This window comes from Haemaphysalis longicornis, unplaced genomic scaffold (genome assembly GCF_048455015.1).
Source record: "Haemaphysalis longicornis isolate Haplotype H1 unplaced genomic scaffold, Haemaphysalis longicornis Haplotype H1 scaffold_23, whole genome shotgun sequence".
NCBI classification, from domain to species: Eukaryota; Metazoa; Arthropoda; class Arachnida; order Ixodida; family Ixodidae; genus Haemaphysalis; species Haemaphysalis longicornis.
Window position 1 is genome coordinate 1,795,850 of NW_027526306.1, and position 14,401 is coordinate 1,810,250.

The following is a 14,401-nucleotide window of genomic DNA, read 5'->3' on the forward strand; positions in this document are numbered from 1 at the left end:
TAAAGGTTTGTGAAGTAATTATTGTTTCGTTTATGCAGCACTAAAAAACTATGAAAAAAAACCGAGTTGCACAAGGAGTATACGCTACCGAAACTGCGGAGCTGAGTTTCTTTTGACAAGACTCGAACGCCAAGAGGCATTTTCCTGTAAACAGCGGAGCCATCAACACGGAAATTCTACGGTTCGCGCAGAGCAATCGTACCAAAACGGCAGCGGTGGGAAACTCCCTGTACTCTCCCTCACCTATCGGGAGGGAAAGATCACGTTCAATCGCGACAACTGAGCCCTATATATATGGGTCTGAGAACCTGTTCCTACCCCCGCTTGACGCGTGACGTACGAAAAGTCTCGGCCTGCATGCAACAGCTCTGTTGTAAAACATTTGGGGACGTGACTGAAGAGAAACCCACATTCCTTTCGTATAAGAGCAGATAAGCAAGTGAGCATAACTGCCCCCATAAGAGTTTTTACTATGCCATGCCGGCACGACCCGGTTCACTTGCAATGTGATATGCAATGGTGAACAGTGCTCACAGGGCAAATTTTCCCGCAACAGGGAGCATTCTTAGGACACACACCATATTACTAGTAAAAACGCAGTGGTTGGAGCACAGGGCCACCCACACAACACAAGCTAAGGAAACACAGCGCGTCATTTACACTACACGGGTTTTTAAATTCATCCGTGGGCTGTGCAGAAGCTGCGACATGGTGCCAAGTAGAGCAGTCGCTGAATTTCGCTTCGCTGTGCCCAGCGTTTGCTGAGGTACCCCTGGACTACAACTTATCATATAAGTAATAATTTTTCGTTGAGTTGCTATTTTTATAGCTGAGTTGACGATCGTTTGAACGAGCCTTTGTTGATTTTAGAGGTTTTGCCGTTAGAGCTTGTATGCCTTAGTGTCTATGAGATCACAATTATTGTTTACAATTTTTAGCGGCTGTGCGTCCACAATTCGCTTTTAATTACATGTGTTGGGAAATACTGATATTATCTCACAAGAAATCCCAAACGCTCTTTCACTGTGCGCTTCAGTGTCTAATGGTGTAACAAAGAGTGCGAAACATTCGTGCTCTGCGCTAAATAAATATTGAAATAGTGGAACTCGGTGCAACCACCAGTACGAAGGCAACAATCTTTACTGCAGAGAACGGATCACACTAGGCTGAACCCAGCGAGCCCATGCTGTGTATGAGAGCGAACAATTTTTTTTTTTTTCAAAGCAAGAAGTCCTTACATCCATGGAGACCAAACTCCGTCGAAGTTCTCAGGAAAGCCCTTCTTGTCCACAGGCTCATTCTCCAGTGGTACTGCGGAGGCGGCGTATCGATTGATTTTCCCTCGTAGTAGGGCCACCAGCTGCGTGAAGGTCACATTAGCCTTTAAACAGGCGGCAGAGTTTCTGCTATTTGCAATGTTGGATCGTAAAAGACAGGGTAGCTGAATCACTTGGTTTTTGGCGACCGACAAGGCGAGCAATACTTTCTGGGCTTTTGATAGGGTGTACAGTCTTCCCAGTTTTTTGCAATAATTGAGAGAAACAACGAAAGCCCGATTACTATCAAAGGTCGTAAAAAATGCGCCAATTATTCTTCCAAAAACGGACACTATCAACTAGTATAAAGGTCAATTTCAACTTGTCTAAAGTGTACACTGTCTGCGTTTTTCTCTCTCAGCTAGAATTTTCAGCATGTTGCGCAAAGATAGACATTGCAATTTTCCGGAATATATAAAAAATGTCAGCACGCCATAAAATATGTATATATGTATATTTTATGACAAAAAGCGTGAATGATCATTATAAAGTATATCAGCAGCTGCTGAAAAGTTCATGCTCCGGTAAGCATTTGTGTGCAGTGTACTTCTGCTTAAGCAAAGCATGGTAGCGCTCACGGGTGGGTAAGTATACTCGTAATAACAAGATGCAGCCTTACATATAGCGAGAGTAGGTGAATACGCACAACGGTATACCAACTGTAGAGACTATTACTGGGCACTTGGCGAGACCACCGAATTAGCTCCTTCTGCTGTGAATTGACTGGCTAGGATCATCCCATCATCAAAGCGGTAGTAGTCAGCACGCGTGTGTCTTCTTGATAGTCCTTCACCTGACTTTGCGTGGAAACTATTCTCAGAACTTTTATTGGAACATTAAAACAAAAACAAAATTTTTTTATCTGGGCATTTGTTTGCGCATATCATCTCGCGTGGTGTGAACATAACGTGGCCGCCTGACCAGTAGGAACTTCCTTCTGTTCTAAATGACAGCGTCTCCCATAACAGGCTTGCTTTCTTTGCTGTTTGTTCCTTACTTTTGACCGAAGTTCTGGGCAATAGGACACTGCGAATAAAAAACAAGCTAGGAAAAAGAACTTTTCATTGCGTGTATTTTACGTTGAGCAAGCTGTCGCGGCAGTATTTCTGCGGAGAAAGCTGAGGATAAATCTTAGCTTGAGGGGTGAGCGAGTGCCGGTAAAACTACGGTAGCAGCAGAACTTCGGGATGGTGGAAACCCCAAAGCACACGAAAGCTAGAACAGCTTTATTCTAATTTTTGCGGTTTTAAAACTAGGTGCACCGTCAATGCGAACTCCAGTTATATTATTAAGAAATTACTGGACAGCAAGGCGCATATAACAGAATGTTTGCGAAAGTACGTGCACAATTGTCAACGTCCACATGTCCTGCCATGAATGCTTGGCGCGACACCATTATTAGGGCCATTTCTTGAATTTTCCGTAGGCGATAGCCCTCCGCTAGCACCCGCTCTCATCAAGTGTCCGCAGCAAGCGTCATTTCTGCCAACCGGAAGCTACGAATGAAACAGCCATATGTAAGGTTCTCCGGAGTCTGGAATACCATGAAACAGCTACTCCCGTTCATGAAAGACAGTTATTGTACGGTGAATGCGAAAGTAAGAGTGCATGTTCATTCTACGTGCTGCCGGCGCTAGGATGCTTGGAAAACACGGTAGTTTGCCGTAACCCTCCTTTAGAAGCTTCTATTCCTTTGGAACAGAAATTGACGCCAAGTTTGCGTCCACCATGCAACACAGAGGATAAAAGAATAACCGCGGCCTCCAAAAAACCAACGAAGTCTCAACGCTAATGAATTGAAAACCCTGCGCATGGTGAGCCCGCACGTACGTGTAGAAATGTGAGTTTTCGAAGATGTTTTGGGGAAATTAAGAGTTTTGGTATAGCGTTACCATATTTGCGTTCCCGTTTACAGTGTTACCGGAAGCCGGAGTTTCCGTTTACAGCTGAAAACAGTAGGACATGTTTTAACAAACCATTTGCGGTTTGCGTATTCCTGGCGCCATGGGACACGCAGCGAAATCTTATGCATTAGTATCGAACAAATCACGCGTAATTTTGTTCGTAACAGCTATCTGCTTTTGTTCAAAGTAGCTTGAATGTTACACTTTTTAGGTGAAGCGTTCGCAAAAACATTATTTGTTTTGAGAATACTGTAGCCATTACTTGTAGAGCTTTAAAAAAGAAAAGTGATGTCGATGACGCCATCTGGTGAGTGCAGTGGGAATCAAGGTATCTAGAATTTACGTCTGCGCTAAATGTTTCGGCATGAAATGGGTGAACATATGTTGAAATAATCACTTAATAACCCACAATACCTTGCCTGGCACAATTTCGTTGACGTGGAAGCGCTTTGCGGATCTCGTGGAAGCGCCTCGGATCTGAAACTTTTTCCATCTCTTTGACGGGCAAACACAACACCCTCTTGCGTGGGCTCCCCGTCAGTCTATCGCTTTTTTCTCCTCTCTTCTCGTGCGCGCTCTCATTCACCTAGTTTCCTCCCGCACCATACCTTCTTCGAATTCCTGCTTGCTTCTCTCCTCCAAAAATTTCATTCGCCATTGCCTATTCCAATAACATTGCACGCAATTCATACCTTTACATACAGTTCACTGCACTTCAACTTTATCTTTTCCTTGTTTTCGTGCTTCCGCTTTACCCCTCTTTCTCCGTGTCCCCCCGCAAAAAAGATGACTGAGTGAATTCAAGCTGGTACGCCTGTGCTCGTCTACCCGTGTTGGACTGTGGTGCATTTGGCGTCCTTTCAAAAACGACAAAAGAGCATAAGCCCGGTTTTTACCTCAGTGTGTTGCAAGTGGCAATTGTTCCCTGATACGGTAAAGAACATAAAGGCACTAAAAAAGGCCGAAAGCCAACGTACTCTTGAAGCGTAAATGGCATTGCAATGCTTTGTTACACCATTAGCCTAGCCCCACTGATGCCCATGATTCTCAAATGCACGAAGTTTTGAAAAAAGTCTCAACAATAATTACTCTGCAAAAAACAAGTTCGTTGTGTCATTGCCTCGTGTACCTCGGGTTCCTTTGATGCCAAGTTGTTCAGCTCGCACGGGTCCTTGGAAAGGTCAAAAAGGTAGGGCGGCTGGCGGCTGACAAAGTTTGTGCCTTCAGAACCATTTTCTTGGCAGTAAACGACGGCCTGTTCTCGCCATTTTGGACGAAATCCAATGCTGCTGTTATAAAGAAGCCTGCGTGTATAGTCATATTAGAATGTTATACACCTCTGTAGTGTGTATACCCAATATCTCGATTGTGCAGTACAAACAACAATGGATCAGTGAACTATTTAACCTGATACCCCTAAGCGATATAGTGGCTCTGTAGCTGGTTTATCTCGATACTGTCGTCGGCCTAGAATTGTGTGCCATCTGCGTGATGTTAAATTGGCACAAGCAGCAGCCCATCCATGAAGCGCATGGGTATTGCCTTGCAAAGTTTTTTCTTGCTCCAGCAGCTTTATTTATCTTTCCGTCTTTCATTGACAGGTATAATACAAAACAACAGACGTGATTTCCGGACGCGGGGTAAACAGCAATAACTCCAACAACATACGTGGCACACCACGTGTTTATTTGCAGGAAGGTGAACACGGGTCATTCAATATTTATACGAGATCTTTTTTTTACGATTATACCGTACTGATCAAGCCAGGCGCGTAGCCAGGATTTTTGTTCGGGGGGGGGGCTAAGGTTGTTCTCCGCCCCCCCCCCCCAAGAAAAAAAAGGGTGGTAGTTTGCAAGCACCCTTAAAGGCTATGAAGATAAAATTCATGTTTGGTTCATTAAAAAGTCTGCCTTGTCCCGACAACAATGATACTAGTTTTATCGCAAACTTCAAAGGAATATTCGATATATTAAATTAAACGTTTGAAGCAATGGCGAATCCCCGCCCACTTTCCGGCGGCGATTTCACTATGACAGTTCAGCATCTTGTTTGTACGATTGGCGCCCAATGACTTAGGTCACCGCCAAGGAACATGATTGCGCGATTGTAGAGGGGCCTCCATGGATCTTATCCTTTGAATTCTAACGTGCAGTTAACACACTTATAACTACGTTTTAGTGCAAGCCTATATATATACCACTCCTGCCGATATCACTTCACTGCAGTGCTAAATTTGAAGATTTTTGACATTTGTTGCATTGCTTCGGTTGAAAAAACGCCTGTGATTGGAATGGAGCTGTGCGAGTTACCAAAGGCTAGTTGCTATTCATTTGAACAAGGTTGTATTTTGTCTTTAAAAGGCCCTTTAAGGGTCTCTCATAATATTGGTGTTTATTGTGATTGTATTTGTGCCAGCTGAAGTTGTAAACTGGGCGGAAATCCGCAGACCGCGTGATACAAATCTCTGCCCGTGATACGGGACGTACGGGAACCTTGTGCAGGCATTGCATTAAACGGCCATAGTTTCATGCAATTACTTGCTTTATTTCAACGTGTGGAGTATGATGAGTGTGACATCCGCAATAAAATGGCGTAGGCCGTAAGAATTAGATTTTTTATTTAGTTGTTTTTGTTAACAATGCAAAATAACATGTTTTGCATTCAACGCCCGTACAGTAGCGGCCAGTGTAAGGCCACTGGGGCATCGAATCTATGCGCTTGCGTTATGTGTAGCGCAGGTCTCATCTTTAAAAAAAACGAGAGGCTATGAATTATGCATACAAGAAGCGTTATATATCTAGCAATAATTTTAACAAATATCAACCCTAAATACACAGACATCACGCGCAATAACAGCGCTGTTAAGGGCGAAAATTACACGAACATGGCAGGATTAGTCCACACGCAAAGCGAAATAATTCAGCCATCGGTATTTGTTAAGTCATGCCAGTTTAAATTTGCGCTTCTGTTTTGAGTCTCAACGCAGTCCATTTCGTAGCTTCTATCAGGTCTCCGGGCGGACATGAGAAGCTTGTGCTTTGTAACATAATGGATCTTGTTTACATTTCGGCACAGCCCAAATGTAGAGTCTGCTGTAATGAGTTTGGTGTTCTCAAATAATTGCATTATTACCTGTCAATTTTTCAATGCTTCGTGCATAAATGCCCTATAGTCTGTGTGAAGGCGCGTACTATCCAGTAACTTTTCTGGAGCAGCCACCCCATTTAGTTACCACTCCCAGATGAGGTAGAGCAATACACTGCAAAGTTCGCCATTCAATGCTGTATCTAACTTTATATTTAGCAAGAAAAAATAATAACGCAAATACGGCGATGTCTCACCATACTCTTGTGGTTAGGCATGTTCTGTGCAAGCTGAGCAAAATATTGCTGCGTTTTGAATTTCGTCGTTAGATCTGAGGAAAGAGTTATAATGCGGTCCTACCATTTTGGTTTCAAACTTTAATGAAACGACATACTTTTGTAGCTGACGCGTGCACTGCCATTTTTCAGCCGAGTACACACTGCCGGTTTTAAAGCTAAACGATAAAAAATTATCAGTGCATGAGCATGGGCGGCTCTGGAATGTATATGGCGCACAGGAGTTTTGCAGTTTTCGTTAGAGACGCGGGAAATGGAAATTATGTTGGGAATCTCCTTGGACCACCAGAAAACGGAGGGTTGGGCAGCTGCGCAGAGCCAGCATGACATTCAGGCATGGTGCGATGCCCGAAACAAGTCAGCATTTTGTTTTCCGGAGTGCACCAAGAAAACATGCGTATTGGCAAGGCCCCGCATACAGAAAGCCCAAAGACTACCATGCTTCAGCATGAAGCGGACAGTAATGACACAGTTAAACTATTTCCTTGGTTGACAGCGACCGTGATGTTGAAACTGAAGCATGTGGTTTCAGGCTATACGACAGGATAGATTGGCAAAAAATTGCAAAGTTGTTTACCGTGATAATTCCTCGGTCATTTCGGTTACTTAAGAAATGCTGACGATTGCTCAAAATGTCCTTCATGCAACATTTTAGAATGTATACGTAGCAGTTGTGGCTTCAGGAAGAAAGACAACAGCGCTCACCCGTATGTAGGGGGTGGGGGGAGGAGGAGGAGGGCGGAGGTGTGCTGGTGCTCTTGAGAGGGCCTGCGGACTGTAGCCCGTTTATTTAATTAGGAAATTCTGTTGTCTTGCACGACCGATCAAGCCTTGAAAGAACGATACTCCTGCGTCCACAGAACTTCAAAGAAGGCCAGGAAGAGTTAAAGGAAAATTCTACCAGAAAGGCACGTTCGTTTCTTCGCCACCAGTACGAGGGTCCTTCACTTGCGCTGTGCACGCTGCTATGGGTTTAAAATTGGGTGTAGCAGTGGATGCACGCGTTGATATGAAACGCGGCAACAAAAGTCCCGATAACGCGCACACAATGCGACAGCGGCTACCTCACATGGAGTTTCGTCCTAGTAAAAGCAAACTATTAAAACTGCAGCCAAAACAAATATATTTTAAATGCAGAGCATTTCAGTAACTCACGATGTCACCCGCGTTGGCGTCCGTAGTCCGCACGCTCACTGCGCATGCGCGTCGAGTCGAGGCGAAAGCGAACACATCTCTCGCGAGGGGCATTGGATTGGATTCGAACACTCTCTCGCGAGGAGCACTGGATTGGATTCGATTGGATTGGCTTGGATTGGATTGGCTTGGCTTGGCTTGGATTGGATTTGGATTGGATTGGATTGGATTAAAGTGGATTGTGTTGGATTGTGTTGCGTCATAGCCGCGGCACGTTGCGTCATAGCCGCGGCAGACGCGCTTGGGCCGGCGCATGTGCAGTACTCTCTCTTCCGCGGTTTCCTCTCCTTCGGGCCCGCTGCGCATATAACCGGTGTGCCGTTCTCCGGCCAAGCAACATCCGCGCTTGGCTCAAACACCTAGGGTCCTCGCCGCTTTACAAGTACGCCAACGTCGTCGACTGGGACCGGCTTACGCAGTCCCTTCAACGTATATAAGCGGCGGAGCGCGCGTTCGGAATTCAGTCAAGGGCGTCTTTGCTTGGCTTTCGCTTGACGTGATGCTTTGCTTGCCTCGAGTAGATGCGACGCATTTACTCGAGTTCCCCCCGTGGGAAGATGCGGGCGGCTTTTTTTCACTCTTCATGTACTCATACTAACGCTGTCCCGACACTCTTAGTAACTCTCTCCACCTTCGCGCATAATAAAATATTTAGGCGTTTACAGGGGTTGAATATACGTTTTCCCTCATTAAAAATCACCTATCCGCTCCACCGTGGGCGCTTTTAACGACCAATTCAAACGCAAATACTGCATTCGAAATAAAACGAGATACACATTTCTAGCTCCCAGACGCAAGGTACTGTGGCATTGTGTAAATATAAGGAAATGATTATTGAAATATCAAAGAATGCATAACGATCTTCACTGCACAACTTAACGTACAATGCAACTTCCATCGCCAAAAGACATCAGTGATCATGCAAGGATTAATCACTGGAAGAAAATGACTTACAATTCGAGGCCTTTTTTGGGTGTTGGCACTTGGAACATGAGCTTCTCAAAACCAGGGGCGCTTCTATCCTCGCGGCATATTGCCGTTGTGTTTCAGACCCTGAATATACACTGCTCTGGGCAGCCGCCGTCCAGGGAAAAAGCGGCCGGGGACGCAATGGAGGGGCTTTAGTTGTGATCGAGGTACACTATGCCATCTGATCGTTGTTACTGTCACGACGCCGTCTGCCTGTAGCCGGGCTGGTGACCGTCGTGCCTTCACATTTAGGGTAAAGTCTGGGACTGGCTCGGGGAGCCGCAGCGCACCTTTTTTGTCGACCCGCTGTTCTCCAGTTTTTCCCAGGTTAGGGGAGAATACCGCCGAACAAAGCTGCCTAATCGCAGGGGTGAAATTGATTGTCGCAACATCGCCGTCTGAAGGGGACACTCAGTGCGCGCAATCTGAGCCCACTCCAACAATACCCTCCCTGGCTCGACAGAAAGTTGAAAAAGGAAGAATGAAGGGCTGACGCGAGGAAGAGGGGCATACCTTGCTTTGTGTCTCACTCGCAAAGGCCCTCTGCCCGCGCACGACATTCATCCAGCTAAACTGCATGTTTCATCCATTACGTAGCCCCATCGCATTCTTCAGTTACCTTGCACGAGTCTTGAATGTGTGCCCACTGCAGCTTGATCTCCCCCTTTCTAGGAGATTGAGCAGCCGTGGTCAGCCACCGCCGCTTTCACGTTGTTCTGCTTAACATACAAACATCGACTGTTCCCTTTCGGGCCTGCATCCTACCAGTCTTCAACCATCAATGGCCGGCGTCAATCTCCTCTGCTGAGAACGACTCAGCCGGCCAATTATTCTCTGTGTTGCCACATGTCTCGCACAAAGAAAGGGTCACAACGCATGCCTTTGGCGTCCCGTGCGCTGAGCTTACCCGAAGGCGTCGTGGCTTTCAGGGCTGCCCCCTCCGCGATCATCCCTCAGCGGTTCGCACCCCTCAGGCGCATCGTTTTGTCACGGCCGGACTCGACTCCCTTTCCGCAGCGCGGAAAAAGAGTCGAGTCTGGCCGTGGTTTTGTGTAAACACCCTTGGGTAGGGCAGACATTGAGTCGCGAATGCTTCTATTAGTGGCACTTTCGAAGGATATGCAGCTTTGTTCACAGGCGACGTACCAGGCATACAGGCAGCACGGCGACGGCCGGAAAAATTTCGGGGGGGGCTGAAGCCCGGTCAGCCCCCCCCTGGCTACGCCACTGGATCAAGCCCCTCATTTAATATTGCCACATGTTCTTTGTACGTTCTAGATTAGATCAGGTTCAGATGCGCCCATAAACATACCGCAGCAAAATAAACGACAATTTCAATGGACGTATTTCGTTGATATATAGTATTACCGGTACGTCTGTGTAGCGAGGCGCTCAAGAGACGCCAGGCCTTGCCACATTCTAATGCCACTACAAAGGTCACGCATTTCACTCTCGAAAACCAAATATTTACTGATCTGTTCGAGTGGTTTCGACATCGCGGAAAATTTGACCCTCCTTTGACCCCAATTGCTGCATATCCTTTGCAACGCATCACTTGATTGGCCAGGCCGAGCTCCACAAACAGCCGCTTTCGCAGCTTCCGCCGCCACTGCCGGCTCGGCGCATGAGCTCGCTGCACCTTGTTCGGGTGTGACCACTCGACTCGCATCGTGCATGGGACCTTGCCCATGAATGTGAGCGAGTCCCCGCCATCGTATCTGAGCCTCGCGTGAGAGCTGCAGGCTTTGAGCCATCGTTCGAAAGCCGCGTCTCACGACCGCGCGGATATGTCCCGGCGATGTGTTCCCCTAGGGAAACGCCGCAAGCGGGACCGCAGCCGTAACCACAGCAGGCTTTGGTGAAATAATATATTTACAGCTAAATGAAGGGTTAACTTAGTGAAACCAGGACATAAACAGGCTAAGGCGATTTTTTGTTTGCATATCCAAGCTTAGCTGAGCTAAGCCGCAGCTATTTTGTTAGGCCTCAGTTAGGATTTTTGGCATTTTGTAACGGGCGTGTTACCATTTCCGCATATGATAGCAACCCCGCATATCCGCATATGGTAAAGCATATCCGCCGCTATTCAGGTGTGTGCCGCTCAAAACGATTCACCGATTTTAAATTATTCGTGTTGTGTTTAGGCTTTTGGCAAACGTTCGCCCGGCAACGCCAGCATACATTCCTAAGCCACCATATCAGCGAAGGGATATGGTCCTTACAGCACCCTTGAAAAGACTTTTTGAATCTGGTAACTTGCGGTATAACTTGCGGTAACACAGTCATCCACGAGGAAAACAACAAAAAATCGAATAATACCCGCACAGAGTGAAGTGATCCGAACAAAATAACTCACGCAGTCATAATCCCTTACCGAAGACCATCAATGTTTGTCAATCGCTCTGCACGTTAATGAAGTGAGGATGCGATGTGCGTTTGAGTACAACCAGCAGCTCTTAGAAAAATAACGCACCCCTTCGTCTAACGACGACGACGACGGTTGAAAGGGAACATTTCTCCTTAATAATTCCTTGGTTGTCGTTTTACTTTCCGCTTTCACTCGTACAGATTAGGACTTTAACTTGTTTAGATCTGATTTTGACGCGCACGCGGTTAGGTATTTCTACGAAGCAGCTTTCAGTGTCACCCTTCGCCGCCTAATTTCGCAGAAAGAAAGCTTCCCGCTCAACCACCGTCATCGTTAGGCGGAGGGGCGAACGATTTTTGTAATTGTGCACGTGCATGCACCTATTTCCAAATCCAAAATCCAGAGTGCTTCAACGGTGTTGCCATGGAGCAATCAGACAGACGTCGACTTAACAACGCGCGGAACCGGGGTTAGATCCCGACTACGGGATGACGTTTTTCCTCACTACACCCACAATCACAATTTTTAAGAAAGAACGTTTGCATTTGTGCAATGTGTTTTTTAAGTCACCTATACCACCAGTGAGACAGAAAGTCTTGCTTCAATATTGTGTAGCCCTCTAAGTGCTTTTCTGGAACGGGAATACACAAAGTTTCGAACCAGAATAAAAGAAACCATGAACTTGCTTCGGATGCTCATGGCTGTGGGTGGTACCTGGTAGTGTTCAGGAGCTCGTTACGAAAAGTTGTTCTGGTTCCACGTGATTTTATGTGTAGTACGACAAACCGCAACCCCAGGAAAAGAAAGAAGTCCACGAAATTATACTGGGAAAATCCGATATTTATTCACACGAATGATGAATTCCGAATGCGCTATTTTGCATTACCTCATGCGTATATCGATGGGACAGTCGACCACCATTGTTCGTGCTAACGGTTTTGCGTTGGTTGTTCAGGTCAAAGCTTGAGCTAATATGAGGAGTGGAACTTATTGACTGGGGCTATGAATGCGGTACAAGATTTTATACTTTGCGGCAATGTGAAGACTTGGCCATTGAGGGTGACAGCTTTGTTTTAACTAGACCATTTTTCAGGATTTGTAAATTTTTAGTTGTATTATCTTTATCGTTTCCAAATTTAAACTATGTGTAAGTCACGAGGGAGAAGAGGTGCTTTTTCTATAATCGGTTGATTGCAGTATATCTTCGAAATTGTGAAGAATGAACTTGTGTATAAGCATATCCTTCTTCTGCTGCGTGCTCTGCATTTCTGTTAAATATCGTCACCGAAGTGCAGAAAAATGAACAGCAAGAAGAGGGTTTAGCTCCGCAAGGGTTTGCTACTTTTACGTTTTACTAAACACCTCTTTTCTATGCCAAGGCCGGTTCATCTCGCCTTAACAGCTGCAGATACGATAGGAGTGAGGAACAATGTCAGTGAAGTTAGGGCGGCGGTTTAGGCAGAATACGGGGTGCTTTCGTTACCGTCTCTATTGTGACTGCACCCTCAATGCAGAAGAGATTGTAAACATGGCTCACCAGAAACGAAAATGCTGTGTGTATGTGCTCAGCCCAGATTAGTTACACCGGACTCTATCCGTGGCTGACATGAAGGTACGTGTGCTTTGTGGCGAACAAATTATGTCTAGATTGCAACGCACAAAGCGTTTAGCCCTAAAAAGGCGCGCGCAATGGTTGACGGAATGCATGCCACCATTCCATCATATGGCCATGCGTCAAGGTTCAATCTGCTGTGGCACGGCGGCCTCCCATACGTCAAACAACACATTTTTGAGCTGAGTGTACGCGCACGTGTTTCAATTCGAAAGCCAACTGTCACAAGCGATAACATCGCAACACGTGTATGACAAGCTGGCCTCCGAAATAGCAGGTAGACGTACCAGAGATCAATAGGGAGTGCACGACTTTTTATTCAAGACAACGCCACCCGTTGGCATTCTGCTGTGTCGAAGCAGGATGCCGCCGCTGCTGTACGTTTTTGCGTCTGAAACTGTTGTGACAATTCTGGCGGGATCAGCTCAGTTCTTTAATGGTTTTGATTTAAATTGATTTCCCTTACAGAAATACTTTGTCTTCGTTAGAATAAGGGATTACTTTATTATGTCTGTGAACCTAAAGTTTTATTTTCCAAGGCACCTCCTTGAGAAATAAACGATTGAAATGAAGCACGCGTAGAATAAACACGTAGAACGTTGTCAAAGAACAACTGATTGATTGATTGACTCATGGCGAAGTGTGCTGCGCCGAAGCCAGACCTGGATTATGCGGGGCCACGTAGTGGAGTGCTCCAGATTAATTTAGATCTCCTGGGGGGGTGGATTTCAACAGCGAAATGAGCACGAACCGGCATCCTTTACTTAGAAGCACAACGTCATCGCCCATGAACCACCATGGCAGGACAATAAACTATTGCAAATATGTGTAGGCCATTTTTTGAAGAATGACCGGGCACACTGTAACTCAGATTTTCTTATCGGTGACCGGGGTTTACGTTTCTGCATGCGGAAGGAATTTCGGAGTGAAGGTTTAGCCTTTTTAATCTTTTAAGGATACATTTGCCTTAGGTTTTTGCTTTTGTCATTTCCACTTTATTGCTGGCGCACTGTTATATTGTTCGTTCTCTCAATGTGCATCGCAATAGAGCTGCCTGTTATTTATTCTTTTTGGTTCCTCACATATCTTGATGTAAGGATACTTCCCTGCATTTTAGTGTGTTGTCACTATTTTTGTTTTGTATTTTGTTCACAACAATGTGGCATTGCCTGCTCCCAGTATTCTTTGTGGGAACGAACTGACCAAACTTCATCAAAACGAGGTATTCGCTTCCCGACAAATGCGGCGTTTTTAAAATAAAGTGTAGTTGCATTCAGGGAAGTTCTACCTGGGCATTTCAGAAATGTCACTAATATGATTCGAATAAAAAGTACCTTCTGGGTAAGCGGTTTCTGGTTCGCAACGTTTTCTCTAGATAATTTCTGTTGTTTGGATCATGACCAGAAATAGCAACCTTCAGCAATTTGAAACAACAAACCTTTGGTAAATTTGTTAGCTCTATGCTATATATAACAAAACGTTTTTAGCCTGGAACCACGTAATATATTAAAAATGTCAATTGTGTGCTGAAGTGCAGCAATGTCGCGTGGAGTGAGTAATGAAGGTTAAGAAACAAGACAATACATCCTGAAGGTAATGTTTCAGGAAGCAAACGTTGCTGCCTGTACATGTAGTAGCGTCACCGGTGGGCGTAGTCG

At 45.6% G+C, this 14,401-nt stretch overlaps 1 protein-coding gene across 1 annotated transcript in view; it reads right to left on the reverse strand.

The window, feature by feature from the left end:
- Positions 1-1,234: 1,234 nt before the first annotated feature.
- LOC144172504 (arylsulfatase B-like) overlaps positions 1,235-14,401 on the reverse strand; it is a 160,174-nt gene continuing 147,007 nt past the window's right edge. Inside the window, exons 12-13 of the mRNA XM_077701191.1 lie at positions 4,350-4,524; positions 1,235-1,360 (exon numbers count right to left, since the gene is read on the reverse strand). Coding sequence (XP_077557317.1) covers positions 1,235-1,360; positions 4,350-4,524 — 301 coding nt within the window. The remainder of the gene's footprint in view (positions 1,361-4,349; positions 4,525-14,401) is intronic.